A 15,411-nucleotide genomic window follows, 5' to 3' on the forward strand; every position below is an offset into this window, starting at 1 on the left:
GGGTAGGGGAAGGTCAGCCTAAACCTGAGTTGAACGTGGGTTTGTGGTATATTAGATATTAAAGTTAATATTTTACTTCAATTTTAAGAATGCTGGTATCAAGTTATTTGATTAAGTAGATGAAGAAAATTATCAGAGGGAAAGTTCCACATCAGACCTGGATTTTGTACAGGTTGCAGAAAAAGAGGCTAGATATTTTCAGCTTCCTTTGTACAGAAGCTGAAAATATTCAGGAGTTTGCAGAAAAAGAGGTTCTCCAGTAGTAGAATGATAGCCTTGAATTATGGTTATGCTTGTATTTTTGTCTTTTTCTTGGTGCAGCAGTAAACAAATTCTGTGTTTTCAATTTTTTATACACACACTTCCCTCTTTAATTTCTATTCAGTTGCTCTCAGTGTTCCATCCCTTCTAGAGGATATTTAGTCCTCACATTGATTTCTGAACTTTTTCCCTCTCTCTTTTGGTTAACTTAAAGTCATATTTTTCTACATACTTAATATCTTTCAAGTAGTTGGAAATTCTGCGGTCCCTGTGGATGGCACCATAGTGCTGTTTTCACAGGAGCCAACTAGCTTACCATTAGGTATAGTTATGAAAATAATATGGAAAAATAGGCTTAATAATGACAAAAGGAGCAAAGATGGGGCGGGGAACATGCTGCATGTTGTGGGTTTTTTCATTATTATTATTCTGATAGTCATTTTTTTTCTCGCAGTAACAATTTTACCTTAGTAATATTGATCCCCAGTTTGTGCCTATGGAGTTTAATAATATCTTCAATATTGTAAAATTATTATTGATAACAATGCATAGAAGATAATTGTAGCAATCATTTTCCAAAACATTTTCATTTATGTTATGTGGTTTCACAGTCTTTTTCTGAGAACATTCTCAACTGAGGTCATTTGTATTTCTGTATATTTACTAACTTTGAAATAGTTAAATATTACTAGAGTGTGGGAGGTCTTGTCTGCATGTATGTTGTTTGTCTGTTCTGACAGCACTGTTTGCATATATTTGTGGTTGGATATGGAAGCAATGGCATCTGTAGGAGCTAGGGTAAAAATTTAAGCTGCGGGTTCAGGTAGCTGGCTCAAGGTTGAATCAGCTTTCTGAGGTCAGTAAAATGGGGGTAAAGTATGGATGACTGGAGAAGGCAATGGCAAACCACCCCATAAAAAGTCTGTCAAGAAAGCGTCGTGATGCGACGTCCCCCCATGGGTCAGTAATGACTCGGTGCTTGCACAGGGGACTACCTTTGCCTTTTACTTCATTGCTATTAAATTGTAAATGAAATCTAATATGCAGCTGTGTGGATGGCATATTGGGGAGATATAGGAGGTTATAGAGCACAATGGCACACTGCTTTCTGAACTGTTCAGATGGCTTCCACCAATGGTAGCATCATTAGTTTAGTAGACTAGTTCAATATTTTGCTCACCCCTTCTCTAAATGGCAGCTTAGAAGTTACCCCCCACCACCCACCACCCATGCAAGCAGTTAAATCAGAATTGGAATACTTTGGGCTTACATGTTTCTGGAGTAAAAAAGAGGGTAGCATCAGTCTTTAACAACTCTAAAGGCGCTAGGAAAAGTTGTTATATTTGTGGGAGTATTCCAACTTACTGACACATGTTACAAAAACACTGTTAGCAGAGGCAGCCCTTTTAAAAATTATACTATTACTAATGATTTCTCATCTCCAAAATAGATTTTTTTCCCTTCCTTTATGAATGTGTTTCGAATAGCCACAACTCTTAATTCAGTGGTTCCCAACCTTTTGGCTATGGTGACATACAAGTCCAAATTTAGTGACCCATCCAGGGTCAGCCCAATGTTTTCTGGTGCCCTAGGTGAAGTATAATCTTGGTGCCCATCTAGTCCAGTATTTCATTTCCTACAGTGGCCAATTATATGTTTTTGAGAAACCGACAAACATCGCATCCTACTATAAACCCCAGACAAGTGGCATTTCAAAGTGCTCAGCCTTTGATCACAGTCTTCTTCTCCATTATGCCTTCTAATCCCCTTTAAGGTTCTAAGAAACTCATTCTAGTAACCATCAGGACACATTTTACTTGATTCTTTATCAATCAACATGTGTATGCAGTGAAGAAAAAAAAATCCAACTCATGTATGACATGGAAGATAACGAAGCTCAAGACAGTGTATCCACCTGGACTGAAACAAGACCTAGGCTTCCTGTCTCATTACCAGTGCTGATTTCTCCACACCTACTACCCCTCTGCATACCCCACCTTATTCAGTCACACTTGCTATTGTCATTCACCAGCTGTAGTCATTCAGCTTCTGTAATCATTCCATTCTTCAAGATACAAGGACAGATGGACTCACATTCTAGCTGTATCTGAAGAAGTGAGCTGTATCTCACAAAAGCTCATACCCTACCACAAATTTTGTTAGTCTAAGAAACTACTCTTGCTGGACTCTTGCTCTTTTCTACTGATGGAAGATATTTTGCCAGTGTCAGATCTTAGTTTCTAAAGTACAGATCAATGCTTTACCTCAAATTAAGCAAGAAAGTTGGTTCTTGTAGAAGCCACTTCATACTTGGTTTTCCTTTAGAAATATTATTCTATATAGGAAAATATGTATACCTGTAAAGTTACTAGTTGCTGGATGGCTCCCCCATTATTATCACACAGCTTGGGGGAAGGGAGAATGAAAAGTTGGCGTGAAGGAAGAGTTTAAAAAGAGAGCAAGTGCAAAGGATGGTGCAGCCGTTAGAGAGAGCTGGCCTGCAACCCACTATCAGAGGCTTCGTGACCCATTTTTAGCCCCAATTCACAAGTTGAGAAATGCTGTCCTAATTCAGGCATCCACTTCTAGCAAGGGGATCAAGGAGGACCAGTTCCAAATCTCATTGTATGTACAGTGGACAGTAACTTTTCAATAACTTTTTAAGCAGTCATTAGCATTGAGTTTTGCTGTATTTTAATAATAGAAGTATGTATATACACGTTTTCTACTGCTTTCATAGTAGATTTTTTTTCCCTTGAGGCACATGCCATCAGTTTCCCAGGCTAAATGATCAGTCACTTCAGGGTAAGCCACCTGCACTAACAAAGCTGAATTGTAACTGGTGTGTACTGAAAGGCTGAGGCACATGCTTTTTTCCCTGCCACATCAGAGACTAGGTTTGGTATCTATCTGTGTATGCAGCAGTGTAAGGAAGTCAGTTGTGCAGGTTATGGTCCAATTTTCTATAAGCAGTTTTGACTATGGTATTGGCATACACTTGAATAATGATGTATGTCATTTTGAATTTGGGGCTTTTAAGAAAAAAATACTTCTGTTGAATAGATTTATCACTGAATGCACTTGGCTTCTATCAAATGGCCAGCAAAGACTGAATAGTGTTTAAATTGTAAATTCTACATAAAATAGTGACTAAAAATGATACTCTAGTTCTGTCTTAAGCAGCTTTTTATTGGGGCGGAGAGACAACCTTTCCTTAATTTGTGAGTCTCTTTTAGGGCTAAAGTAGTATATGCCTAATGGAGAAGCTCAGTAGAAAATACCCAGGCACTCCAAAAAAATGCAGAACAAGTGTGGAAAGTAATGTTCAATGTAATCTTAAGAACAGTTGCGTCTTTCTAAGCCCACTAATGTCAATAGATTTAGAGGGGTGTAGTTATGTTTAGGATTGCACTCTTTGAGAGGAGTAGAATTATGCTACAAGAAGATGGGAGCTTTTGAACATTACAGACTTTTTTTAAAAAGTAAAAGTCATGTTAGTTTTTGATAATGGAACTTCAGGGCAATGCCAGTCTCATTCTTGCATTGTTTGTATCTTTGGCAATGTGCATCTGGATCTACCCTTTGGAGGTCACAAAACTGAAAAGGTAGTGTAGCTGCTAGCGTGACTAGATCTCTTCTGTAGGAGTGCCCATTTTTATAAGGACTGTGGTGGAATTAAAGGAGGGTTGTAAAGAATTTTCACATGAGAAAAGCATCTGTGTTGTTCCTATCTGAATGGCTGGTTTCTTGCTGTCTTTTAAAATATGTATATGTGTTATATGGACACCTAGAGGCTATAGGGATGTTCATTGGTAGTGCTGTCTTGTCCATTGCCATCTTCTATCTCAATGGAGTTTTCATAAGCAAGGGCAAGGGCCTGTGAGAACAGCTCTGCTGATCTGAAGGGAAGACACTGGGCTATTTAATGCAGGCCCCTTGCTGCGTATGCAAGAACTGGCAAGCCCACTCTTTAAAGCTTAATCTTGTAAATTCTTTGTCTTATAGGAAGATGACGATTCAGAGACTGAAAAACCTGAGGCTGATGATCTAAAGGTATTTGGAAGAGTGCTGTGATGGGGTGGGAATGTACAGTGGATCATAATAGTATGATAATAGTGGATCTTAATAGCATGATTTAGTTCATTTGAGTCTTTGGTTGTTAGCTAGCTGGTGCTGGATCTTGTTGGGGGGCAACAAATGGGATGGAATTCTAGAAATTTTTATGAAAAGCTGCACATTTTAAACACTGGGCAACTGGGATGACTGTGTTTAGCATGAATTCTGATGCTATTTGCTCTGAGTTGTTAGAGTGTAACTCAAGAAACCTGTGATTTACCTGATTCTTGCTGTCCTAGATGAGCTGTTTTTTGCTGAAGGGTGCCATGCATGCTTATCTGTACAGCTCTTGGGACTTGTCTAGATTCAGATTTAATAAATAACATGAATCTGTAGTGAGCCAATTATAACTCCTGGTTTTATGGTATGTCATGTAACATGATTCATGTGACTTAAGCAGTCTTCGGTTCAGGGGCAGGGGAGATAATGTGTTCAATTAGAATATATTGTATGGGGCTTGCTTTTTTAGCATATGTTGAAATGTTATACGGAGTTGAAAATATGTGGCAGAACAGTTTTAGTGTATGCTTATCTCCATTGCCAAAATATTCTGGCAGAATAAAGTAGAAATTGAAATGCTCATTGAAAAGGTCAAGCAAACTGATAAAAAGTTTGAGTACCTCCAAACTGGAGAAAATTGATAGAGAAACTGTTTCTCTGTCTTCAGTAATAGTGGAACTATGTTTTACCAGAACAAATTGTTTGGCTTTACATCCAGGACAGATGAAGGAAAGTGCTACTTCATGAACACGTAACTATTTTATGGAGTTTTTGCCATAGCATGTGGTGATAGCAGTTGCTTTAATGGGCTTTTTAAAAAACTAGACAAGTAAAAAATGATTATATACCACTTTTCTAGGCAGTTTAGTGCTCCCCTCGTAGCGGTGAACAAAGTCAGCATTGTTATTATCCCCACAATACAGTTAGGGAGCTGGGGCTGAGAAGAGTGACTTACCCAAGGCCACCTTCTGAGCTTATGGCAGTAGTGGGATTTGAACCAGCAGAATGCAGATTTGCAGCCCAACCACTTAACCATTATGCTACAGTAGCTTCATCCATTATGGGTGAATTAGAACCACATTCTGAGGTAGTATGTAACCAAAAACTAAGTGTTGTGGGTCAGTAGCAAGGGAATGCTGTCATGTATTTGCTTTGTCAAAAGTATATGATTGGCCACTGCGGCAAGTGGGAGACAACTAGATGAACCTATGGCCTGATCTAGCAAGGCGGTTCTTGAGTCTCCTGTCCTGAGTGGATTTTTTTGTATCGCAATATTGTATTTATGACTACCTCACCACTTTTTAAAAAGTGCCCATAGCAATGGTAGAGTTAGAGCATTAAGAAAACTTCACAGAAGTTCAAAAATTTTGTTTGCAGAAGTTGCTTTTTCTTATGCTAATCAACAGCTTAAATATAAAGTTTTTTTCTCTCCTGTGGTTTTCTCTTCATTCCAGTTATCAGTTAAACTGTTGTCTTTTTCTTCCCTGCTTCCTTGAGCACACAATGGTTCATAAGTTGTCTAAAGGCAGCAGTAGAATGGGGATAACCCATGCAGGGAGGAGCCACTTTATCAGGATTCACTGCTAATTGAATGGAGTCCACTGCAGAGAACTGGATTGGGGGTGTTTTCTGCATAGACTTCAGCAAAAGGCACAAGGTGCTCATATCCTTACAATTCTATATAAAAGCCAACAGCCCAGAAATATGGATTTGCAGGCAATTTCTTTAGAAGAAAGGGGGATAAATAATATTTAATTTTGATTTACTTTAATGCAACTTCAGGGAAGGGATTTTTCTTCCACTCCCCACAAAAGGAAGTTAGGAAAATATACAGGAAAAAATCATGCAGGGAAATCGCAGCCATGCATAAAGGAACCTTGCATTGCTGAAAAGTGTACATATTCCAATAGGCCAATAAAGATGATGCTAAAACCTATTTTCCCTGCCAGGACTTGGCCCAGGTAACATTGCTCATGATGAGAAACCCTCTCTTACTCAGAGAGCCTTTCCTATTCACCGCATACCCATAATTAGTTTTCATTAAAAAGCTCTGAAATAAACTGCATACCAACGCTGTTCCTGGCAGCTGCTTTTCCGAAAAGGCACATCAAGCAGTTCCTAATCATGCCAAATCTTTGCAGACTTCCTTATATAACTTAAGCGAGCCATTTCAAATTCCCAGGTCTTAACTGGGTGTGAAAAATCAACACTAAACAGTAGCATTTCAGAACAAAAGTAAGAGGCACCTAGGGACCTTCCTGAGGCATGCATTCAAAACTCCAATAAGTGCAACATACATGACAGGGGTGCAGGGAATCACATTTGGCAAGCAGATCTTTGGAATACAGGCCACCTTGCCTTTTGGAAAGTGTGGTTACAAAATGGCAGGCCTTGACAAATTTTGTTTGGCAGTAGGCGCAAGCCCAAAAATTTAGGAGCCAGTCTGCTTTTTCATCCTTTAAGGTTTTGTATTAATGACCATATCTTCTAATGATTGCTACCTCCAAACCTAATCCTAAACTCTTCACATTTTCTCATAACTCTATTAAAGCTATGACTGAAGTATTGCAGTATGTAAATAAATATAGGGATAACCCTGGTTGTCATCACCAAAATAAAAAGCTAACCCTACCCTAGCCTCTCCCCAGTTTTTCATAATTCTGTTATTTCTTCCCAAAGTTCCATTTAATCAGTTATTGGAACCAGTAAAGAAGGTAGCTGATTAAGAAATGAATTCATCCACTACCACTTAATGGTATAAAATTAAGCTTCCATAGAAACAAGCAATGACAACCTCATTTGCATTTTTATGCACACAACAAAGCATTCTGATTCAAAATGATGGCTAAACTTTATCTTGAGTCCAGCAAACTTTTTTGCTCAATCTTGGTCCTTTACTCTCTCTATTACAGCTCCCATTCCACATTTTTTTTCCATCAGTGCAGGTCCCATCATCCCAAACATAGTCCTTTTGGTGGTCAAAGGGGACCATTTTCTCCCTTTTACATCAATGGGAAAACGGCTTGGATCCAACCCTTTGTACTACCATCGAGATTTACTGAGAGATGATACCACAGTAAATTCATTTTTTAAATACTAGGTGCCCTAGAGGCTGGCTCCTAGGATTTGTCAAGTCCTGCTGTATGGCTTGTTATAGAACTGTGAGTGAGGAGTAGTTACCTTGAACCAGTGTTTTGGAGGTGATGGTAGACTATGAGGCTGAAAAAAGCTGAAGCTTATTAGAAACAGATGCTGATTTTTGTGATTTGTACCTAGGGGCAAGGAATCACAGTTCTCCATCATGCGTTCAACCTGAAATGTAAACCAGTATGTCCATAATACTTGTACAATAATGCAGTTCATCCACTACATATTTTTATTACACTACATATCCCACCCATCCCTGTTAAAGGGAGCTTGAAGAGGCTCATATCAGCATGTAGTAAAACAGGCATACTACAAAGATAATTAAAACCAAAAGTAAATCACAACTATTAATCAACCTGAATAACCTCAAGTGACACTTACTAGCCTCCATCAGAAGCCTTCCTAAACAGGTCAAAGTGCCTTGGGAATACAATTACAAGACTCACTCTTATGTTCTGTCGCATATACAGCTGTGTACTGTGGTGTGGGGCAGAAAATTTTCTGAAACATGCTTAGTTTTCAGCAGATAATGTTACTTTTCTACAAAGTCATTGTTTCATAAAATTAAAAACAATAAATGGGTACCATTGCCAATATGATATTAGAGAAACTTGGCAATTTCAGAGTTGCAATGTAATGTTTTTCAGGTGATTTTTCCCCTCTAGGAATGGTAGGAGAGAGTACATGTATGTTTTACTGATTTGTAAATGGGTTGGGGGAGAAAACCACAAACACCTATAATCCTAATAAAAATCAAGTTATGAATTCATCTGATTGGCGAGCAGTTCAAATCAAAACTCAAGCTAAAATTCTTATATGTCTCCTGTGATGTGGTAAAAGGGATATTGTAATCACTAGAGGCGGGCACAAACCGAAATATGAACCAAAGTTTGTCACGAACCGGCCGGTAGTTTGTAGGAGCTAATTTCTCACGAACCGTGACAAATTTTAGCCTGGTTCGTTTGGTTCATATTTCGATTCGTCACTGCAGGCAGCCTGGTGCTGATCAATCAGTTTCCTAGGCAATGGCAGGGGGGCTCTCTGCAGACCTTACGCTGACCCAGAAGTGATGTTTTCACAAACGGAACAAGCTGGTTCATGAACCAGGGCAAGTTCGTGAAAGTTCATAGTTTATGAAACGCAATGAAATGCAGGGTTCGGCATTTTCCCAGTTTATACCCATCTCTAGTAATCACCAATCTGCTATGAAATATAACAAGTAATGCAAGTGATAGGCAAGAGTTAAATTCTATTGAAATAAATGAGAGGACAGCTAGATCCATTAAAACTAGTGTGTCAGCTGTCTTCAGAACCTTTACTTTTTCCCTTGTTTAATTAAGTAGGGAAAGTACATGCTGTATTATTCCAATAAAAATTTAAATAAACCTTTTAATTTGTTTGAATATAGCACTTAAACCACATTTGATATTTTTTTCTTATCAAATATTTCAACTCAAGTATTTGTTGTTAAAATTAATATGGGGTATGTTTATTTATTTGCGTAATATAACTAAAAACAAGCATCCTAAATCAGATAATTCCTATTTAGGCCATTAGAAAATTTTCTGGAAAATCCATATCACTGACTGTGTACTACTTGGAATATGGCCTTTCATCAAAACAGTAAACAAAAAGATTAGATGCTCACCTTAATCTGTGGATTTAAAAGAGAAGCAAAGCTTCATATCTATTTAGCCCACTCAGTGGCAGTGTTTCTCTACTTTTTCCTGGATTTCATAAGCCTACTTGAGTTCTTGCCCAACTGACGTGCTGCCTTATCATTTTGCATCCCCTGTAGAGGATCATGAGATAAAAAGTACAAAGATAAAAGTAAATAGGTGGGTGCAGGCTTGAAGAGGGTATCTTTGACATTTCTAAATGTAATGTGATCATAACAGCACTGGATTGTAGACATAAGAGCGGTTTTTAGAAGCTATGAATTTATAGGAATAAAGGTCTTCCATTTTTGGCAGTTAACGTTTATAGCAGGAGAGGTATTAAATGTTTACTGTTTCTGGGCCTGAAAGCAAAGATTAAGCAGTACATAAAACTAGTTTTGATTTGCAATGTGGATTTTCTGTGAGAACTAGAAAGTTTGATTCTTGCAAACAATGAACTAGTACCGATATAAAATTTGCAATCCACGAGCTTGCATACTCGTTTGCTTTACACAGTTTGCTTTAATACTGGTCTAAAATTACAACTGCAGTTATACCAAGTATGGCTTAAAACTTGCTTGCTTGCAAATTCTTGGTTAGTGCTAACTTTGCTGGAGATATACTATTACTTTATGGTTAAAGCAAATGGGTGGGAAGTTTTGTGCAGGAGCGAAGGGAAGAAAGTGTTCGTGGTTAGCCGACAATTAGCTTGATTAGGTCATCAGGAACATCACGTCTGCAGGCCACTATGATCAGCCCTCTGTGCATATTGAATCATGCTGTGGCCACAGTCTTCTGTACTTACTGCATTGATGTAAACACACAAGTTCTTAACTTCAGGCTATGTTATCAGTATATTCATATGGTGTACCCGGGCAGCCATCTCCATAAAAACTTTGAATTAGTACTGCTGAATGTTAATGGTGTCACACGGAAGTTCTAATACTTTTTTTTTTTTTTTATAAATTTTTTTATTTTTCATAACTACAAAACACTACACCAGACTATCACAAGGAAAGGGGAGAGGGAAGGGACAAAGGGGGGGTGGAAAAAGAAAAAGGGGGGGGAATGAACTACAAACACTAAACACTACACTTCAATGTTTCCCTTCATACTGTCATAATACAAAAATAGCTCCATAGAATAATGATGGAGTGGTTAATCATACAGAAAATAAACATTTCAAATTCTGATTAAACTTTCCTCCCCCTTCTAGGTCCCGGACGCAATTCTCTCTGTGCAACTGCTGTTGCGATGCTCTCCTCCTCCCCCCCCCCCTCCGGCTCCTCCTTTTCTTCGTTCTTGGTGCAGCAGAGTTCTGGGTTTTTATTCTCAAAATCCTTTAGTTGATCTTCTGATAATATCTTATAGGCCTGATCTTTATATCTGAACCATATTCCTTCCGGGAATAACCATTTGTACTTTATTCCATGGTCCCTCAGAAGAGCTGCAAACTTTTTATATTTAAAACGCCGTTTCCGGACTAGAAATGGAACGTCCTTCAAAATCTTGACTTTCAAACCCATAAAGTCCAAATCCGCATTGTATGAGTTATATAGGATGGTGTCCCGAATCTTTTTAGTTGAAAAGTCAATAATGATCTCACGAGGCAACTGTCGCTTTGTTGCATATTTTGAAGAAGCCCGACGGACCTCCAAAATGGCGCTTTTAACCTCTTCTTTAGTCGTCCTCGCGGGTGTCGCCAGTAGTTCCGAGACCAAATCCCACAGATCCTCATTTTCCTCCTCTTTCACGTTTTGGAGATGCAAAATTGTCTGCGTTCGTTCCACCTGTAGCCCGACCAGCTGGTTCTCCACCAACTTCAGCTCCTTTTTTGTAGCCTTCACAAGTGACGCACTTTCCAGAGCAGACTTTTCTGCCCCCCCCCCGCTGCTGCCTTAATGGTTTTCACCTCGCTTTCAATTAAGCCCACCCTTTGATCAGTTTCGTTCAGCTTGTCAACAAAGGGTTTTATGGCTTCCACCACCGCCCTGCGCACCAACTCTTCGAGCGACTCCCCTTTCTGCAAGGTAGACGAGATTGACTTACCGAGAGCGGGACTTTGCTTCTTTGCTGCCATTTGGGGGGGGGGGGGCGCCAACAAAATTCTGGAACTCCACGAAGGGGAAGAGCGAGTCTTCTTCAGATCAACCTCTCCTTCACAAACGCTTGTAGAACAGAAGGGATTCGCTTGTTTACAGGCTTCCGCCTGTTTCTTTTACTTGCCGTTTCTCGTTGCCCGGCGGCACTCGAGGCGCCGCGCACATCTGCCGGCCTCCATAGGGACAAACGGGCAATTCCCCCCCCGCATTGATTTCGGGGAGTTCTTCCCGCCGCGTCCCGGACCCTGGCTCCCTCCCTGGGAGTCCTGGGGGCTAATCCTTGCGGATCAGCCGCCCGGTCAGGGTGCCCGGTTGTTTCCTCCCGGACCAGCCGAGAGGAACGTCCGGCATGGCTGAGAAAACGAAACCGAATCAGCGGAAGTTCTAATACTTAATAGACCTTCTTTAGGTACTCATAATGATTTCTCTGTAGAGTGGCCAATGTTTCAAAGATCAGGTGGTAGGTGATGTGAAAGATCCCAGCCTGAGACCCTGGAGAGCTGCTTCCACTTCAAGTAGACAATACACATCTTGATGGTCCAATGGTCTGATTCTGTATCTGGCATTTTCACATGTGTATATGTGTACCCAGAATACTTGGAAGGCAAGGCAAGGGGAAAAAAGGAACAGTGCTGTCGCCTTCCACTTGTAGTTATTGCAAATGTACAAACAAATCTTATACCAATTAGAGGGGCAAGACTAGGATCTGAAGAGCCCTGTCGCTAATTTTCCTTCCCTTCTGTAACCGTTTACACAGCACCAAATGTCACTCTAGAGGACCCCCCAACTTTCCGTGTGGGGCACAGTGTGGTCATTTGATTCCTGTTCCTTATTTATATTTTCTTCCTAGAAACAACACTATCAAAGATAACATGATGTCCCACCCAGGTAGCTAATGGTTGGTTAGCTAAGCAGTAATTAAAATTGTTCAGCTGGGCATATAGTCATTATATTCAAAATATATGCACATCATCAGCAGAACATCAGAAATTATCACTGCTCTTCCAGGTGCACAATCAGAGTTGACAGCTGGTAAGAACTTCAGCATAACATGCTAGTTCTACCTATAAACTGGGCTTGCCCATCTAGTCCTTAAATTTGTGTAAAGAGGATTCATCAATATCTATGCACTATGTGTTATCTTGTGATTTGTTCTGATTTTGTGTGCCTTATTAAATTTCTCCATATTCATCACAAGTTGCCACAGTATCGAAGGTCATTTGGTAACCTGAACTATTCTTGTTGATCTGGCTGTAGATAGTAGAGTTCAAAACTTTACAGTGGGCTGCTTTTCTGTAGATCTACATGTGCGGTATGTATCCGAACAATGTGTCCTAGTAAGCTTTTCAAGTTCAGACACTGATGTCAAACAGCCATTTCCTCTTTAGCTGGAGGGTAAGGCTAGATCAAGTTGGGTACTTTCTTTTAAGAGTCATAGTGGAATGACTGAAAGCTGGGTGTGGCTTCTGGTGAGCTGCATATGCATGCTCAATCGTAGGTAAAGAGAAAGATCTATGAAGTTTATAAGAATTGCCACTCATAGTTTGTTATAAAAAAACCTAAGGCTGCAGTTCTTTTGCAAAGTGTGGCAACTTGTTGGAACTAGGCAAATGTTAGTAATGTATTCTTTCTTTCACAAAAATAAGTTCAAAGATTGTCTAGACAATAGACTGAATCCTATGGATATATTTTGCTAACCCAGAACCTTTCTTGGGGGCCTTTGTGCTGGTAGAAGAAACAGCTTCAGTCGGGAACGGCTCTTTGCACTGAAGGGTGCAGCATTAACGGAACAAATTTATGGACTCCTACCAATATATTGAGTAGAAATTATGTAGCCACACTTGGCGCTACATAAGTTAAAATAAATTGGAGGGTTAAAAAAAGGAGCATCTGCAGCTTTAACCAGATGCCTGCAGTAGCTGTTGTTAGGCAACCATAACAGTTTGGGTAGTATTTCAGGCTTGGTTTCTGTCAGTAAAAGAGAGAGGGAGAGGGCAGGGCCCATTCCAATGCTACTTTGGCCATGGAAGGAAGGCTCATTAGGGCAAGGCCCAGAAGCAATTACCAGGCCACTTGATACCACATGACTTATATGACTTACCCAGGCCCAGCAGCCCTCACCCCCTCCAGTGTAGTGTAGTGTTTATAGTTTCAGAGTAGGATCTGGGAGTTCCAGGTTCAAATCCCCACTCTGTCATGGAAGCTCGCTGGGTGACTGATTCAGTCACACACTCTGCCTAACCTACCTCTCAAGGTTGTTGTGAGGATATGTAGGCAAGGAGAATGATGTAAGCTGCTTTGGGTTTCTGTTTTGGAGAAAAGCCGTCTATAAATGAAGTAAATTGAAATGAAGGTGAAGAAGGGGGGGAATAAAATGTAAGTTGTTTAGGGGGTTTGAAGGAGAGAAGGATATAGGGAAAGCTGAGCATATGGAGGCTGCCAGAAGGGTAAGAGAAAATAGTGTGTGGAAGTGGATAAGGGGAAAGTGAAGTACCCTCTGCAAGTCTTTGCCGGTTCCCCATCATGCAACTGGGCCTGGCTTAACTGGCACTGCACAACTGGACCATGGGGGGATGTTACTAAGGGAGGGGGAAAGGTGAAGATGGGAGACAGTGAGTGGGAAGGCAAGAAGGAAGCAGGCAATGGGGAGAGGCTACTGGGGGCAAGGGTGGGGAAAAGGACATGATGGGGGGGTGAGATGCTCCCAGCAAGTCCTTATGGGTCCCCACTTGTTCTTGATAAACACTGTGTTCCATCAGTCTGAAATTTGGCTCAAAGAAAGAGCCTTGTGTGAAAGAGGTAATCTGGCCACATTTGCAGAAAATATTGTTACAAAATGGCCCGGTAACAGTTAAAAATGATGTTCAGCATCTTGCTCTGCTAAAGCTGGTGACGCTGCCTTTGTTATTTCAGTTTTGTCACAAACTCAAGCTTATTCCTCAGATCATTTCCTTTGGTAAAAATCAGCCAAGCATGATGGGAATTACAGGGAGGGGAAGGGCTCCTTTTGATTTTGTATTCATGTAAGGAAAGGGTTTGTGTGTGGCTGCCCAGAAAACAAATGAGGATAGAGAAAAGATGCCATTGTCAGGGCAAATGTTCTGAGACCTAGATTTCCTATAAGACTGTAATGATGTCTGTCCATAAAAAAATAATAATAGCATATGGGTCTTGATATTGGAAGGTGGGAGGGAGATAAATTATTGTTGTGAAGGAAGAACTGTGTGTGTGCATAGTATAGTGGTTAGAATGTCAGAGTAGGATCTGGGACACTCAGATTTGAATCCTCGCTCTTCCATGGAAGCTTGCTGGGTGACCTTGGGTCAGTCACACACACATTCAGCTTTACCTTCCTCACAAGGTTGTTGTCATCACCATTTTATCTTCACAACTATTTAAGCTACTTTGGGTCTCCGTTGGGGAGAAAGTTGGAGTATAAATTAAATATATGCATTAAGACAGACGTTCACAAGTGTTTGGGAGAACTGCCTGTTGAGTTTCTGTCTGGATGCATCCCCCAAGAATTTTTCAGAATATTTTACTGAAAGACCATGGCTAGTGGCTTAACCCTTCTCTTAAATGGAATGCCTTTTGATCTTAGAGCAGCACTGTTTGGTACTACTGGTGAGTGTTTTGTTGTAAATGGATTTTCTCAGGATGCTTTGCCTAGTAAGCATTATTTCAGGGCTTTGAAAGTATATACTATCAAAACGTGGCATTCCCTCCGCTTTAATATCTAGAAGATTCTAATCTGGAAAAGAAAATGTAAGCTGCACATGGAAAAACTTCCTGGTAGAGGTCTGTCCTGATGGATTCTGGTTCTAAGTTTTATTGGCTTATATACAATACCATAGGAATGAAGGACCAGCCCTTCTACTTACACTGTTCATATGCTGTTCACAGGAGAATCATTAACTTTGTTCATAATTACTAGTCTGATTACATTGACACAAGCAAGTTAATAAACAATGCCTTGCCCTTTTCAAGTGACTGTTTGGTACTTGCTTGTGTGTTTGAATGCTTAGAGTCCTTTGAAGGAGCGCCTTTTGTAGACATCCCTTGTCGCTCACTTCAGGGTCAGGTTGGAAAACTGCCATGTTAGATGCCTGGGTTTTTAAAGAGTACAG

The 15,411-nt window shown here is 40.2% G+C and overlaps 1 protein-coding gene across 1 annotated transcript in view; it reads left to right on the forward strand.

Moving 5' to 3' along the window:
• SAP30BP (SAP30 binding protein) overlaps nt 1–15,411 on the forward strand; it is a 54,142-nt gene that overhangs the window by 2,049 nt on the left and 36,682 nt on the right. The window contains exon 3 of the mRNA XM_054978813.1: nt 4,267–4,314. Coding sequence (XP_054834788.1) covers nt 4,267–4,314 — 48 coding nt within the window. The remainder of the gene's footprint in view (nt 1–4,266; nt 4,315–15,411) is intronic.

The sequence above is a fragment of the Eublepharis macularius genome, chromosome 4 (genome assembly GCF_028583425.1).
Source record: "Eublepharis macularius isolate TG4126 chromosome 4, MPM_Emac_v1.0, whole genome shotgun sequence".
In the NCBI taxonomy this organism is placed as follows: Eukaryota; Metazoa; Chordata; class Lepidosauria; order Squamata; family Eublepharidae; genus Eublepharis; species Eublepharis macularius.